Raw genomic sequence first — 14972 nt, 5'->3', positions numbered from 1 at the left:
GGGCCAGAAGAACATCATTCGTATCACGAGTATAAAAATATAAAAAAAAAACATTAATTTATATAAATTTAAATTCAAATATATTTTATGACAATTGTTATAGAAGATAAACGATGTCATCATATTAGCCTATATTATGACTAAGCACAACATATACACATATAGTATATGTATGTTTTCATGTCATTCATATATATGTATATATGAGGTTTAGAAATACAGTTTTTCTTTTTTATATTATTCAGTAATTATTAATGTACATTTTTATTATAGGTGTTACAGCGTGGCTAACTGGAGGGGGTCGCGCGCTAATTATGACAACTGTGGAGGCGCGAGGGGACGCCACTCAGAGCGTGCCACAGTCACAATTGCCTCATCATCATGTTCACAAGGTTTGTCTTAAATTTATAAAACCTTAATCGTAAAAAAATTTTCATTGAATAATATTAGGAAAAATATTTTAATGTTCATTTATATGACAAAAGCTTGGAATACAAGATATCAGTAGGCCTATGAAATAATGCCTTCTGATAAACTTGAATGTACTTTACATCTAGGCTTATTTAAATCTGAAAGGAACTTGTAATTACTCTGAAGGCGTAGGGAATGCTATTCGGATCGTGACAAGTTTAAGTTACGTAGACATATTTATATAATTGTGGGTATAAATGTTTTCATCGACACTTAGAACAGAATTGAAAAAGTATACATTGATTTTTAGGTATTTCAAATTTAAATAGCGTCGGATTTTTGGACAATCCGTAATCTGTGAATTATATTGAATATAATTGCACGGAATTTTATCAAGAGTTTCAATTTCTAATATCAAGGAACAGTTACAGTTAAATTGTTATTTACTGTTGCTGTTTGGCGGTAGACTATCTGATGAGTGGGTGGTACCTAGGTACCTAGGTACGGGCTTGCACAAAGCCCTGGCACCAATTAAAATCATTATTATATCTAGACTACTAATTACAAGAAGCGCACGTTAGCATTTTAAATTCAATTACTATTTCGAAGACAATTTTTTTATAACATTACGAAATGGGCACGAAGCAAACTCAGATATTAATGTTACGTATAAAAACAGCTATGAAAGTTAAATGTTTACTGTCATATTTAGTGAGCAGAATACAAAACCGTTTTATTGTTGAGTAACAATATATTATACTACCAAAGAACTTACTGAGATAATTAAAACGAGTTCTAAATCGATGGACTTGTTCTTATCCATTAAGGAATTTATCTGGCCGGCTGGAACCCCAATCATCCTACCGACTTAACAGTATCTTCACACAAATGAAAGCAATCGAAAGTAAGTGAAAAGTGACTTACTAAATTTTCTTACAATGTTAAAGATACTTGTAACATGACATTGTGTTAACAAGTGACGGTACTCGTCTCAGACGGTGATTCTATGTATACTCTCACAATTAATACGTGCTATAATGACGTCACACGCAAATAAGTACGTTTAATATTTCTTAAATATATTAGCGGTGTTATTAAGTAACTAATATATTATGTACATTTTATAGCACCTACTTATTTTAAGACATACTACGAAGACACTAGGCTGTAGTTTTAACGTAAAATAAATTATATTTCTCAGAAATCCGGGTAAATGTCTCATTGTATTATTAACAAAAAATATGATAATTAAATTATATATCTAACATTCGTAAATTGATATTTCCGTAGTATAACGACGTATCAGCAACCGTTAGAATTTAAACCGAATAAATTGAATTGACACCTCACGTACATGATAATTATGACGAAATGTTTAGACGCGAAATAGTGTCATAATACTTAAAAATGTCTCGACGTTTACTTGATACATTTAAACCTGATCCAAAGAAGTGACCTACTCATTTTGGCTTTTAAATACGTCACTATTAATAATATAATAATAGTCATGTTTTATTTTCGTAGAAATATCGACTAATCTTAATTGATATTTTTGACGACCTCCGTGGTCGAGTAGTGTGTACACCGGTTTTCATGGGTACGCACTCCGAAATCCCGGATTAGATTCCTGGCCGAGTCGATGTAGAAAAAGTTCATTACTTTTCTATATTGTCTTGGATCTGGGTGTATGTGGGACCGTCGTTACTTTTGATTTTCCATAACACAAGTGCTTTAGCTACTTACATTGGGATCAGAGTAATGTATGTGATGTTGTATCATATTTCATTATGAATAATACCGTTTTTGTGTTGCAATACATTATGAGAAAAAGTTTATGACGCCTTTTAACCAAAAAATAATATTAAGTAGGTATAGAGTCGGTACTAAAATACCAATCCATCGTTTTTATTCGGTAGTTATGTACGTAGTATTATTAAATACGTTAACTGTGCTAAATAATGACGTTTTACACAGACTGGCTATATTTGAGTGTGTGACGTAGGAAGTGCTAACTTGAAGTATCACCATGAACTGTTGTATATGAAAACTATTCGTATATTGCTAATGATATATTTTTAATAAGCATTTTCATTCGTACCAAAAATGGATTTCTATATATCTTTGAGATAAATTTATGACTATGTATAAATTTATGTTAGTTTGTATGCCTTTAAAGCTTAAATAACAACAAGGATTTTTATCATTGTAAAAGAAAAAAATGTGGAAGTGTTTTTTAACGAGACCAACTTATAAAGTATATTGGATTCTAGTAAACTGGTATAACTTTTTTTTTTTTTTTTTAAATAATCAAATATTGGACAACATCACATACAATACTCTGATGCTAATGTAAGTACCAAAGCACTTGTGTTATGGAAAATCAGAAGTAACGATGGTACCACAAACACCCAGACCCATAATAATATAGAAAACTAATGAACTTTTTCTACATCGACTGGGTCAGGATTCGAACACGGGACCTCGGAGAGGCGTGGACCAATGAAAAGCGGTGTACACACTACGACCACGGAGGTCGTTACATGATTGATACAATATCATATTAGCTGTCATACTTTCCTTGTTTCTACAAGGAGACAAACTGTATTATCAGTTACAGCGTAGTCATGACATATTCTATCGCTAAATAACAATACTTATAATGTGTATTGATGTGCTCTGGTTTGAAAAGTGAGTGCCAGCGTTAGTACAGACACAAGGGAGATACAATATAAGTTTGCAATGTTTTTTTTTATTTATTTAATTTACAACATCCACGGCCTTTTTTTACATTTTATTTTTATAAATTTTGGCGTTATTTTATATTTTTACTGAACATCAGCAGATCTTCGCTGGACTTCCAGCTTGTCGTCTTCTTGGAAGACGTGGCCCACACTGACATTTTTTTTCAATTTATAATAATATATAAATAATCCATCATAAATAATATATGATAATATATAAAATTACTGTATATAGTAGTTTTTTTTTTTATTCTAATTACTGCAATCCAGCGGGCCCTGCTCCGTGCTCGATCAGAGAGAGTACAGCCTCGGCGACTCTGATGTCACGTGTATGTATAGGTGTCTTGAGGCTGTGCTCTAGGATGGTCTTTTCTGAAACACCCACCGCTCGGCCGATGAATCTGCCGATAGCGTCGCTACCATCGTCCGTGTAATAGACACAGGTGTTAGTGATTGCCACAGCTGCGTGAGGAACACTTTCGTGTATACGGAGCCTCACATTCTTCGACTGGACTATGATAACGTCGCCGTAGGTCTGTCCCTGAGATTCGTGGATGGTCATGATGCTTGACCCTTCACCTTTTCCGTATCCCTGGTCCATCAGGTGTTTCTTTTCCTCCTGCGTATGGGCCAGATATAGGGTTTTGGTTCGGTCGGATGGTATGTTGGCGTCAGAGAATCTCTCCATTTTGAAGGAGTGGACGATGGGGCTTGCAGCGTAGATGTTACGGTAGACCTCGCTAATGGCGTATGTAACGTCCAGGGGATTTCGGTGCGTACAGGATAACTCACGGGTGATGTTTGTTGTCAGGCTTGGTCGGCAGTACCTTATTTCGAAAAGATTTTCTCTGTCGATATAAGGCAACTGGTTGATATCTCCGATGAGGACCACCTCGCTAGCTCCGGACAGCTGTGCCGCCATTACTATGGCTCCGAAGTGGTTCATGAGGGCTTCGTCGACCGAAACACGGTTACATTTTATGCTCTCGTTGAACCCGTTCACTAGCACGGATGCCATAGTTCGTACCCTTGATTTAGCTTTTTCGCCAAATCGGTGTGTAAGTTGTTCTTTCAGGTCTTTGGCGGCTTCGATTGTGGAGGTGACTACCACTTCTTTGTCCTCATGGAAATTCCTGACAATGTGAGTCGTCTTTCCGCATCCTGGTATCCCGTTTATCCACAATATCTGTGGCAGTTCCCAACCCACGAGAGGTGCGTCGACCCCCGGACCTTCTGAGATGAAGTTTGCAATGTCGGCATTGGCAATGTAAAGTATTGTTAATATTTTTTTTGCTGTACTAATAGCTTTAAGCAGTAACCACCTATCAATACGTAGCTCATTGGGCGTTTACGTATAAATTTTAATTATAAAAATAAAAAATGTTTTATATAGACTCACCATAATTCGCTTGCATTTTGTTCTTTACAAAATATTTTTAAAAATAACAATTTTCTTACACATTTTACCTCACACAATTATTATTTTTTAATCATATTTACACATTAACATGCCACTAATGCATTCCGGACTTTTGAATATAAATAATTCAAAGAAATATATCTTAATTTGTTTGCATAAGTCATTTAAACATTATCATTTTGGCGCCGATCGTGACTGATTCATATCGTGTGAAATTTGCTTGTTAATATAAATTTAAAAAACGTAGAATTTAAAATTATATTCATAAGTACATTTCATATACTTTGTGTAAATATTATCTATTTAACCAAATATCGATGTATGAAGTATCAATTATAGAGTACTTTCATCTCATCATCATCATATACCTAGAGATAATCCATTGAGAATGTCAATTACCTTAGATAAGACCGGTTAATAATATTTGTTTACCAATGACTAGTAGTTGCCCGCGGCTTCGCTTTTTAGGGGTTTGTAGTCATGTGTTAGGCAAAAAAGTAGCCTATGTCCTTCCTTGGAGTTCAAGTTTGCTTCATACGAAATTTCGCCAAATTCGGTCGTTGGTTTGGCAGTGAAAGAGCGACAGACAGACAGACAGACAGACAGAGTTACTTTCACATTTATAATATGAGTATAGATTAAAACATGAAAGAAATTACATACATATTGAAAATATAATCATTGGAATTACGATATATATTACCGTGGTTTAGCCGTTACCCCGTTACCGAAAGACTATGTCAGTATTCAAATATTGAGCAGATAAGCTATGTGACTTGAAACAACCCAACTACTAACCAGATTAATCTGCATTGAACTAGTATTGTATAATATAATACAAAAAAACTGTTTTAATAAAAGATCATTGTTAACTTTTACTATTTGTTTTATGTACAATATTGAAGGCATTGTTAAAAGCTTTAGTTAACAGTTACCAAATAATAAATAATTTGTTTATAAGTTAAAAATATGTTATTAAAATACTTTGATTTTTGTGTAATGTTTGCAAAATTAGATTCTATGTTTGTATTCCCTATATAACAGCCAAATCATTTGTAAATCAGAAATTATTTGCCTTACGCATCATATCGAATGGCGTCATGTGTCAATATTTCTGAAAATGCGTGTAGACTTTCTTAGGATTCCCTAACAGCGGTTGCTTTGTGCATAACGTTTCAATACAAGAAAGTTTAAAAGTCGAATACTATTTGAGTAAATCAGAATTTTCCAGATTGATCCGGATTGAACTAATATTAAATACAAATTATTTGTATAAAGATTCATTACTAAATTTCAATGCGTTTCAAATTCTGTCTTATTATATTCATTATTTTATAAGCTAACATTCCTCGTTGATTTATCGAGGGCCCGTGAATGCTCCACGCATAACTCAAATTGTCTTGATTTTTTGTTCACTACAAACCACTCAAAATAACGTAATGCGCGTAAGACCATTACGGTTGTAAGGTCTGGTGCACAGTGCTTGCTATAATTAGTTGAACTATCGTCACAAGTAAATTAAAAATATCCAAAAAAACATTTTTAATTTATAAAGTAAGATAGTGATTTATAGTTTACAGCTTAAATCTTTGGTATTCATTTTTCTTTCTTAATTTGATACTTATGCGAATCAAAAGTTACTTAAAAACATTACACCGAAAGAGTATATCATTCAATGTAACAAAGTTCGCTTTATATCATATTGGTTAAATAAAAAAAAAATGGGAATATTTATTTACTGGATGGATAACTTTATTCGTTTTCGACGGATGCCAGCTATTTATATTAGGATAGACATGACTTGCTTTTATGGTAGTCGGCTAAAAAGCGAACTGCTTTACGAAGCGTTCCGAAATTATGCTACGACAACCATTATCGAAAATGTACAAAATAACGGTTGGAATATATTTTTTTAGAACTTTATTAATATTATTGTTGCGTAACTTTAAACGAATAATGAAATTAAACGATTTCTTTCATAGATTTTTGTATAGAATTTCTTTACATTAATAATATAAAGTAACCGACCAGTTTGAATCTTATACCCGCAGAATATTATGGAAATATACATACCTTGCATACGAATAAATTTAATTTACTGTTTATTAAAATATTACGTTTAACTTAAGGCTTAGAGTTATTATTCCTTATATTAAAAGGAGCCAAGTGCCTATCATACGAAGCACAATCACTTTAATAAAATAACAAATAAATCTCTGATCAATCGTAGTTTTTTTCAAATGTATAAATTATTAGAAATATAAAAAAATAAGTATATAAGTCGAGGTAGGAAGAATGTCACTTCATTAATCCCGTTTCCCGTTGTTGCGTCACAGCCCATTAATCATACACCTCGGGTACAAATAAGTATACCGCTTTTGATACAGGCACGTGGACAGATTCAGATAGACGTAAGCCGATCAGCGCAGGTTTGTTTTGTTACGGGTCTAATTAACAACACATATCTTTAATAGGTATATTTATTTGAAATCACAAAAAATTAGGCGCCTATTTAAAAATTAAGTTAAATTTATAAATGTGAAAGTAACTCTGTCTGTCGGTTACTCTTTCATGACCAAAACGCTGAACAGAATTTGATGAGATTTTCAATTTTGAACCCCAAGGAAGGGGTAGGTTAGGATAGGTTTTCTATGCCTAACGCTTAAAACGTTTGCGAAACTGCAGGCGACAATTAGTTTATAATAAGTCAGACAAAAATTAACTTGACATATGTTACATTTACGAGATATATATTTAGAGTGAGTATGTAATATGTTTAAATTGATAACATTGATGCCAAATTAACTGAATAGTCCAATATGCATGTACTCAAAAAAAATGAGCGAACATCAATTTGAATATATGAACATATTATGTATAAATAATATTTACGTTGTTAGAACAGAGTCAAGACATTACAGAACGTGGATAACGTGAACTTTGTGCGCTGCTATCGGAGGCAACTTCAGGATAGTTAAAATGTCACACTCATTTTAAAATAGTCAATTACTTTAAGGATAATAAATAATACCGGTGTCAATTACGAGATTAATGTCTTCTAAGTACTGCAATTATCCTATTATTATATTAGATTATTATATTGAATGCACTCTAAGAATTTTGGCGCGAAACTCTTTCGTTACTGGTATTAGTAATACTTTAATTTAATGATCCGTGTGTCGCGCACTTATTATTTATGTTTAATGAAACATAGACAAAATAAACTAAATACTAGTAATAAATTGCTTTGTTAGAAATGAGATTTGGGTATAAAATTTATTGGGTTGGAGATAAAAATATCAATAAAACATTTTAATTCATCTGATCACTTTTCTTACGCGTCTGTACATAAGCAATCGTCATCTCTGAGCTTGACATTAGTGACATCCAGTTGACAGAGTCTAGCGGGATGTTTTGACAACGATATGTTAATATACTTGCGCGTAATCAAGCCATTGTGCTGGATACTTTACTCATTAGGAATAATTAAAATAATACCCATGACTAATACCCGGATAGATTTTTTATATGAATACTTTTTGTCACAAGAAATAATAAATAAATTTATTTATATTCTCTTATTAAATTACCATAAATATTATTTAAAAGCACGTCTCTTTTTTAAATATTGGTAACATTTGAATTTTAGTATAGTTTTTATCGACATTATATAAAGCCAATTCAAGATTAAAAAAAAGGTCTTCGCGTGAAGCTCGACAATTGAAATATCAAAAGTTATGGTTATCGAAAGGATGTGTAATTGAAGAAAACCAACAAGTATAATAAATAAAAAGTAAAGACTTTCTTTGGCAAAATAATTTAAAGATTTTTTTTTTCTTAGTATTCAAATAATATTGTCCGTATGAAATATTGTTATTCCGTCGCAAACGATAAACACATTAAAAAAAAAAAATCATAAGCTCTACGCTGACTGTGTACATACATTACATTTACAGCTTGTAAATTTCCCACTGCTGGGCTAAGGCCTCCTCTCCCTTTGAGGAGGAGGTTTAGGGCCTATTCCACCACGTTGCTCCAATGCGGGTTGGTGGATTACACATGTGGCATCGTTGAAATTAGACACATGCAGGTTTCCTCACGATGTTTTCCTTCACCGCCGAGCACGAGATGAATTATAAACACAAATTAAACACATGAAAATTCAGTGGTGCCTGCCTGGGTTTGAACCCGAAATCATCGGTTAAGATGCAGTCGTTCTACTAACCACTGACTGTGTGACGATTACTATTTAACCATTTTAGGAAATAAATTTTGAAAAATCCTTTCTTAGTGTTATGTGTTGAATGTCCATCATGTATATAATATATTATATACTATATGCGCCCCGAAAACAGGATAGTAAAGATATTTTAGTTCTTTAGTTATTTTGTCTTAATTTATTGTTCTTTAATGAAAACCATGAAATCATATATAATAAATTCAATACTGTGATACTCCGAGATACATTAATCTGTTCATGTCCATTCCAAAATTATGAAGTTTGAACAATAAATTTAATCCGCCCAAAATAACTTTGACATTAGTAGAGTCATAATAAGATATTTATTTTTTTTTACCTTGAAATACTGAAAGGGATATCTCAAATGCCTTCGAACACACCTTTTTCTCGGTTTAACTTATGCAAACGATGGAGTGGGTCAAATATATCGTACGATTGAAATGGCGGTATCGTAAGTCAAGGTCTTGGTATTGAACTATACTATATCCGGTTGTGATATTGTTATACTTTAAATCATGTCTGTCCGCAATTCTGGTTGTTTAACCTCTAGATATTTGTGAAATGTTTAAAAGTATTACATAATATTCACTTTAGAATTTATGATTTTATTTTCATTCGTTTCTGAACTATTATAAATGCTAAAGTAACCATGTCCGACTGTATGTGTTTGTTGCTGCACTTTCACGGCCAAACCACTTCAAGCAAGCTTTAATTCCAAGGAAGGACATATATATTTTTTTGCCTAATACCTCACGACCAACACCAAAAACGCGAGTGTCGCCGCGGGCGACAACTAGGGCTATACAAAATCAAAATGGCCACGCCTTCACAGAAGTGTAATCCGAATTCAAACAGAGATTATTACTTTGTCTTTACTTATATATTTATAGCATGAATTGAGACTAAGTTTACTAATACACGACTACATCAAATTTTAACCATATTGTATATATAAATAACTAGATTAAAACATATTGTATTAAATCTCTTCTACTTCTAGGTAACCGTTCAAACGTAAAAAACAACAATATTTCTACTTAAGACGTCACAATCACATACATATATCAAACGTACATCCGGCTGATAGCCGCAGAAATGAACAATTAACAAAGTATTAACTTAATGGATTTATGTATTTATTGATTGATCAATCAATGCCTATGGACCATGGAATTAATTGATAGATACATTTCTATTATGATGGAAGCTTTTTGTACAATTGTTTTATATTCAATAGTATCGAGGTTACCGATCGCGTTTAAATTCGTTTGTTGTGACGAGAGTGATATAAAAACTCTGCTCGTGTATATATTTTTTTTAATTAATTAAGATTTGGATTAAGAAGCCATACCTGTAAATGGACCACCTGATGATAAGCTGTCATCGTTGCCCATAGATATACGCGTTGCAAGAAATATTGAGCCGCCAATCATAAGTTCTAAAATGTTATGTCCCTTGTGCCTGTAGTTACACTAGTTCACACATCTTTCAAATAGGAATACTTCAATACAAAGTCTTGATGTATTGCAGCAGAATAATTTATATAAGGGATATCGATCCAGATGTCAAATGACGTCATTAAAATTAAATTTTAGAAAGAGAAAGTCGAATTTAATTATTTTATAATTTATAAATATTATTTTTGTTTTAAAGCAAGTTCTTAGATTATTTTCATATTATAATTTCAAAGTCATAGAAATAAATCGTACGTTTTTCCTGTTACTGGTAGTCTTTAAAACTATAAATCAATTTCATATTTAATATTTCATATTAAAAGGTTATTGAGACAGATCAGAAATAATCTTCGTTCAATAACCACAACGAACATTTAAAAATAAATATTTACGCATAATTTAATTTAACTTCTGAAGTATTTATAACCGGAACATCCATAAACCTTTTTCGTTTGATTAATCATATACGTTGATACAATTTTGTATGTGACATCCGAACTCCTCGGTCAAATAGAGTAGCGATTGTTTGGACGATTTCCGACCTTATTCCAAACGACATAAGGATCACAAATATACTTTTACTTGACTAGCTAGTGGATCTTTCCCACGAATGCTGTTAGTAATAAATAATCAGGATCCAATAACATTGACTACATTAAATCAAGTTCCGGTACGCAGCCTCGCAGTACTTTAATATCGGCGTGCGAGGTGATATATTGAAGATCTACAGATGCAACGGTGGGATGATGGCGAAATAAATTATTATTAACTCTAATAGGTACCTACTTGATCAAGGATATTGATTTATAATAAAATGTTTTGTTATAAGAAAACGTATTGGAACCGAGCTGAGATGGCCCAGTTGCACATATAAATCTTAACAGAAGCGGATTCGAACCCGGGACAACATCACTGAATTTCTTAATTATATTGTGTTTATAATTCAACTCGTTCTTGGTGGTGAAGGAAAATGTTACGAGAAAATGTTTAACAATTTTTTTATATAAAAAAATATATATTTTCTAACTTGGATTGTTGCGATGTGGATGGAACACTGCATTGTTGGCACAGATAATTGAATATCAGAATCAGATAAAAATACTGAATAATGTTTCAAGTTTTTCTAAATGTATAATTGTTTGTTTTTACAAAGACAAATCTAATAGATACATATTGATGTTTTGTATACATATTTATGAAAAGTTTACATTTAACAATCTTGTTGACCGAGATACATGATGTATTTTATCGAAGTGACCTACGCTTAGCTTTATTATGCACGTACATTTTTAATCGAAATGATACTGGCCTATATTTAAATATTGTTTTAAAAAAAGAACTATTGATTCTTATCATTATTTTTTGTCATATGTCACCTATCCGTCTGGATTTATATCACCAGATTATCGGTTACTCACCGCGAAACATCAAAACATCGACGTCCTAAGATCACCTGGTTGGCTAAGCATTAACAGTAAATGAGATCTTTAATAATCTTTTGCAGTTCCAATACATACGAGCGGAAACGACTACTTACCTTTAGGTGATTTATTGCCCTGCCTTCGGTAAAGAACAATATATTTAAAACCAATTGAACTATGTACTAAACGTAGAACGACGTATTTTTAACCAATGGTAAATTTTTACTATATTACGCGTTCACTTTTAATATTTTATAATAAATTTTTTAAAAAATGTATGCTCTGTAAAGTATCACGACTATCAGTTGAAGTATATTAAGTGTTTTCACTTACGTTAGTTCCGCGACCTGATACATTAACAAGTATTATGACCTTTACCTCATTACTCTTGTCAAAAATATTAGAGTCAACTTCCATTCGAATCATAGTACAATATAGCGCTATGATTGCTATTTTTTTAAATTTATAAAACGTTATCTTCTGTTTTTGTTAGTTTTACAGCACTTTGTATATACTATAATACATATAGTATACATCCAATTAATTATATATATATTGCACTCTTTTCTTCTGTACGTAATTTTTGGTGAATTCATAAATATATCGCTTCGTATTCTATCATACGTATAAACGTATGTATAAACGAAGACCTGTTGACTTTTAATTGACTAAGGCATATAGTATACGAATCTCCTCTGTACAGTCAAATTTTAATAAATTAATGTATTTATTTATTTATGTTTTTGTCTCTTTTACTTGCAATAGAAACTTTTCTTCGTCTTAACTCTATCTCTGTCTAACGCCGATACAGCGCAAATAAATATATTCGGTGGATTGCTTGACGCATTTATTGCGGTTAGAATTAATGCGTCGAAATGTAAGCTTGATGCTTATGTCAATCATTTTTAATGGGAACCGACAAAATACATCAAAGATTTATTTCTCCAATTAGCATGATCCTTATTTCTATTCAATAGAGCCTAATTTTAAAGATACCGTTTCACGATCGGATCATTTACTATATTTTATAATACCAATATTATATGAGGCCGTAGCTAGTTTTATCCTTAACACCTTTCACTTGTAGCTTAAAAATCATCAATATTTATATTTTAGACATACTCCTATTACGAAATAAAGTGCATCAGTTAGTGTAATTTTAACTAATAATTATGAGTGCCGAAATTAGTTTTAAGAGAATAAAAATACTGACTTGCTTTAAAGCATGCCGTCGGGCTGCTTACTAGCATGCTACTTACTTGTACAGAACAATCGACTCGGCGTTCTTTAAAATAGGTTAATACTAATTATTTAAACTATGAATCTATATTGAATGCTCGTTCTTCTCTACAACATGAAACAAAATCACAGAATCTGGACCAATTAGGTACTGCGATTGAATTATTAAATACATTTTATTTTTGTTATAATTAGCAGGACGAAGTCGTTGCGTGGTTTTGACTATTTGATGACATATACTTTAACATATCAAGGCTACCTTTTGATAATAACTCACACATCATCAATGTCAGCTGTAATTAGAGCTTGTCGTCATTGTTTAACACTTAATAACAAAATATGTTATAAAAAGACCTATTAGACCTTTTCATACTAATGACGTAGTACAAATCATGTCAATTATACAACAATGGCTGTGTGATGCGCCTTAACCTTGATTTTGGATGACTAATTTATAAATTAACCTTTAGCAAATAGTGTCAGTCTGTAGCAGGCGTCTAATCTCCGAACAATAGAGACAACATCCAACTAATATGATTATTCAACGTATGTAGGATGTTTTTTGGATATTTTTTGTCTGAAGCATAATTATATTATTTGTAATGGTTGTTACCATTTGCTATTATTTTCCTCGATGTCTTACGAAGTTTACGATCGCGAAGTATATGTAATAATACATTTATAACAATACATAGTACACCTGTGTTTGTGTACGCGGGAGGCAATTAGCTGACTACTCCTTGAGATTGCTCGCTCAAATCCGTTAAGAAAAAAAAAATATAATAAAATATTGTATTTAAAAAGGCTTTTATTTAAGTTTATACTTAAAACGAAATAATTTAATCTTAAGGCTGTATTTATTGTCCCGTCCTACTAATTTATTTAATTTAAATTTTAACTAGAAATACCTTTAACAGTAAAATGCGGATTGTAATTGTGCGTGACTATTTTATGTGATCAAATCGAAGTTGCATTATATCTCAAGTACCCAATCTCCTGAAAATATCGTGAGGTAATTTGTAGCGAACGTAATCACGGGACATGCATTTGTATAACACCATATTTTCATTAAATGAATTATATATATATATTCATCTAATGAAAAAAAAAAAATATATATATATATATATACTATTTCCTACCTTCTGTACCAGCCTGTAAAGCTTCCACGACGAAGAATTAGACGCTTAAGATTTTTACATAAAGTACAAAAATGAAACCTAAGACTAATTGATACAATATAACTTAATTTAAGTTTATTGACATACATTACGATGTTTATCTTAAATTCCAAGATAGGATTACTTATTGATGACGTGAACACTCTTAAATATAATTACGTTTGATAAAGATTGAAATTTCTATGCATTAAGAAATTTTAGCCCCAAAAACGAATAATAACAAAAAAAGTATTATAATTTAAAAAATATGGTTCAGTATATGCATTGGCTTTGAATTGAAATAGTTTGTTACTTACTTAATAGCTATCATTATAAAAGAGAAATAGGATTTATTCACAAATAAATTGAGGAAAGAAAGAAAAAAAAAACTGGACCACAACACAAAGCAAACTGTGTGCAATAATTACGATATGTACATCATCTAGTGGTTAAGTGTAACTTCCTGATTATGAACGATAATTCAAGGTCACAGATATTTGAACACAAAGCTTTAATGTAACCATATTAAGCTTGCATAGAAATATTCAAATGTAATCAACGTTGAGTGTTGCCGCTCAACACTGAATATATTTATGACGTGTTAATACAAAAATAGTATATATTGGTATAGATCAGTATGTTACATTTACATTACATACATTAGCAGCCTTTAAATTTCCCACTGCTGGGCTAAAGACCTCCTCTCCCTTTGAGGAGAAGGTTTGGAGCATATTCCACCACTGCTCCAATGCGGGTTGGTGGAATACACATGTGGTAGAATTTCGTTGAAATTAGACACAATCAGGTTTCCTCAGGATGTTTTCCTTCACCGCCGAGCACGAGATGAATGATAAACACAAATTAAGCACATGAAAATTCAATGGTG

At 31.9% G+C, this 14972-nt stretch overlaps 1 protein-coding gene across 1 annotated transcript in view; it reads left to right on the top strand.

The window, feature by feature from the left end:
• Nucleotides 1-14972, top strand: part of LOC113401575 (PAS domain-containing protein cky-1-like) — a 129367-nt gene that overhangs the window by 16738 nt on the left and 97657 nt on the right. The window contains exon 2 of the mRNA XM_026641545.2: nt 274-392. Coding sequence (XP_026497330.1) covers nt 382-392 — 11 coding nt within the window. The 5' untranslated portion in view covers nt 274-381. The remainder of the gene's footprint in view (nt 1-273; nt 393-14972) is intronic.

This window comes from Vanessa tameamea, chromosome 20 (assembly GCF_037043105.1).
Source record: "Vanessa tameamea isolate UH-Manoa-2023 chromosome 20, ilVanTame1 primary haplotype, whole genome shotgun sequence".
Taxonomy (NCBI): domain Eukaryota; kingdom Metazoa; phylum Arthropoda; class Insecta; order Lepidoptera; family Nymphalidae; genus Vanessa; species Vanessa tameamea.
The sequence above is the reverse complement of the archived record's forward strand: the minus strand, read 5'-3'. Positions and strand labels throughout refer to the sequence as shown.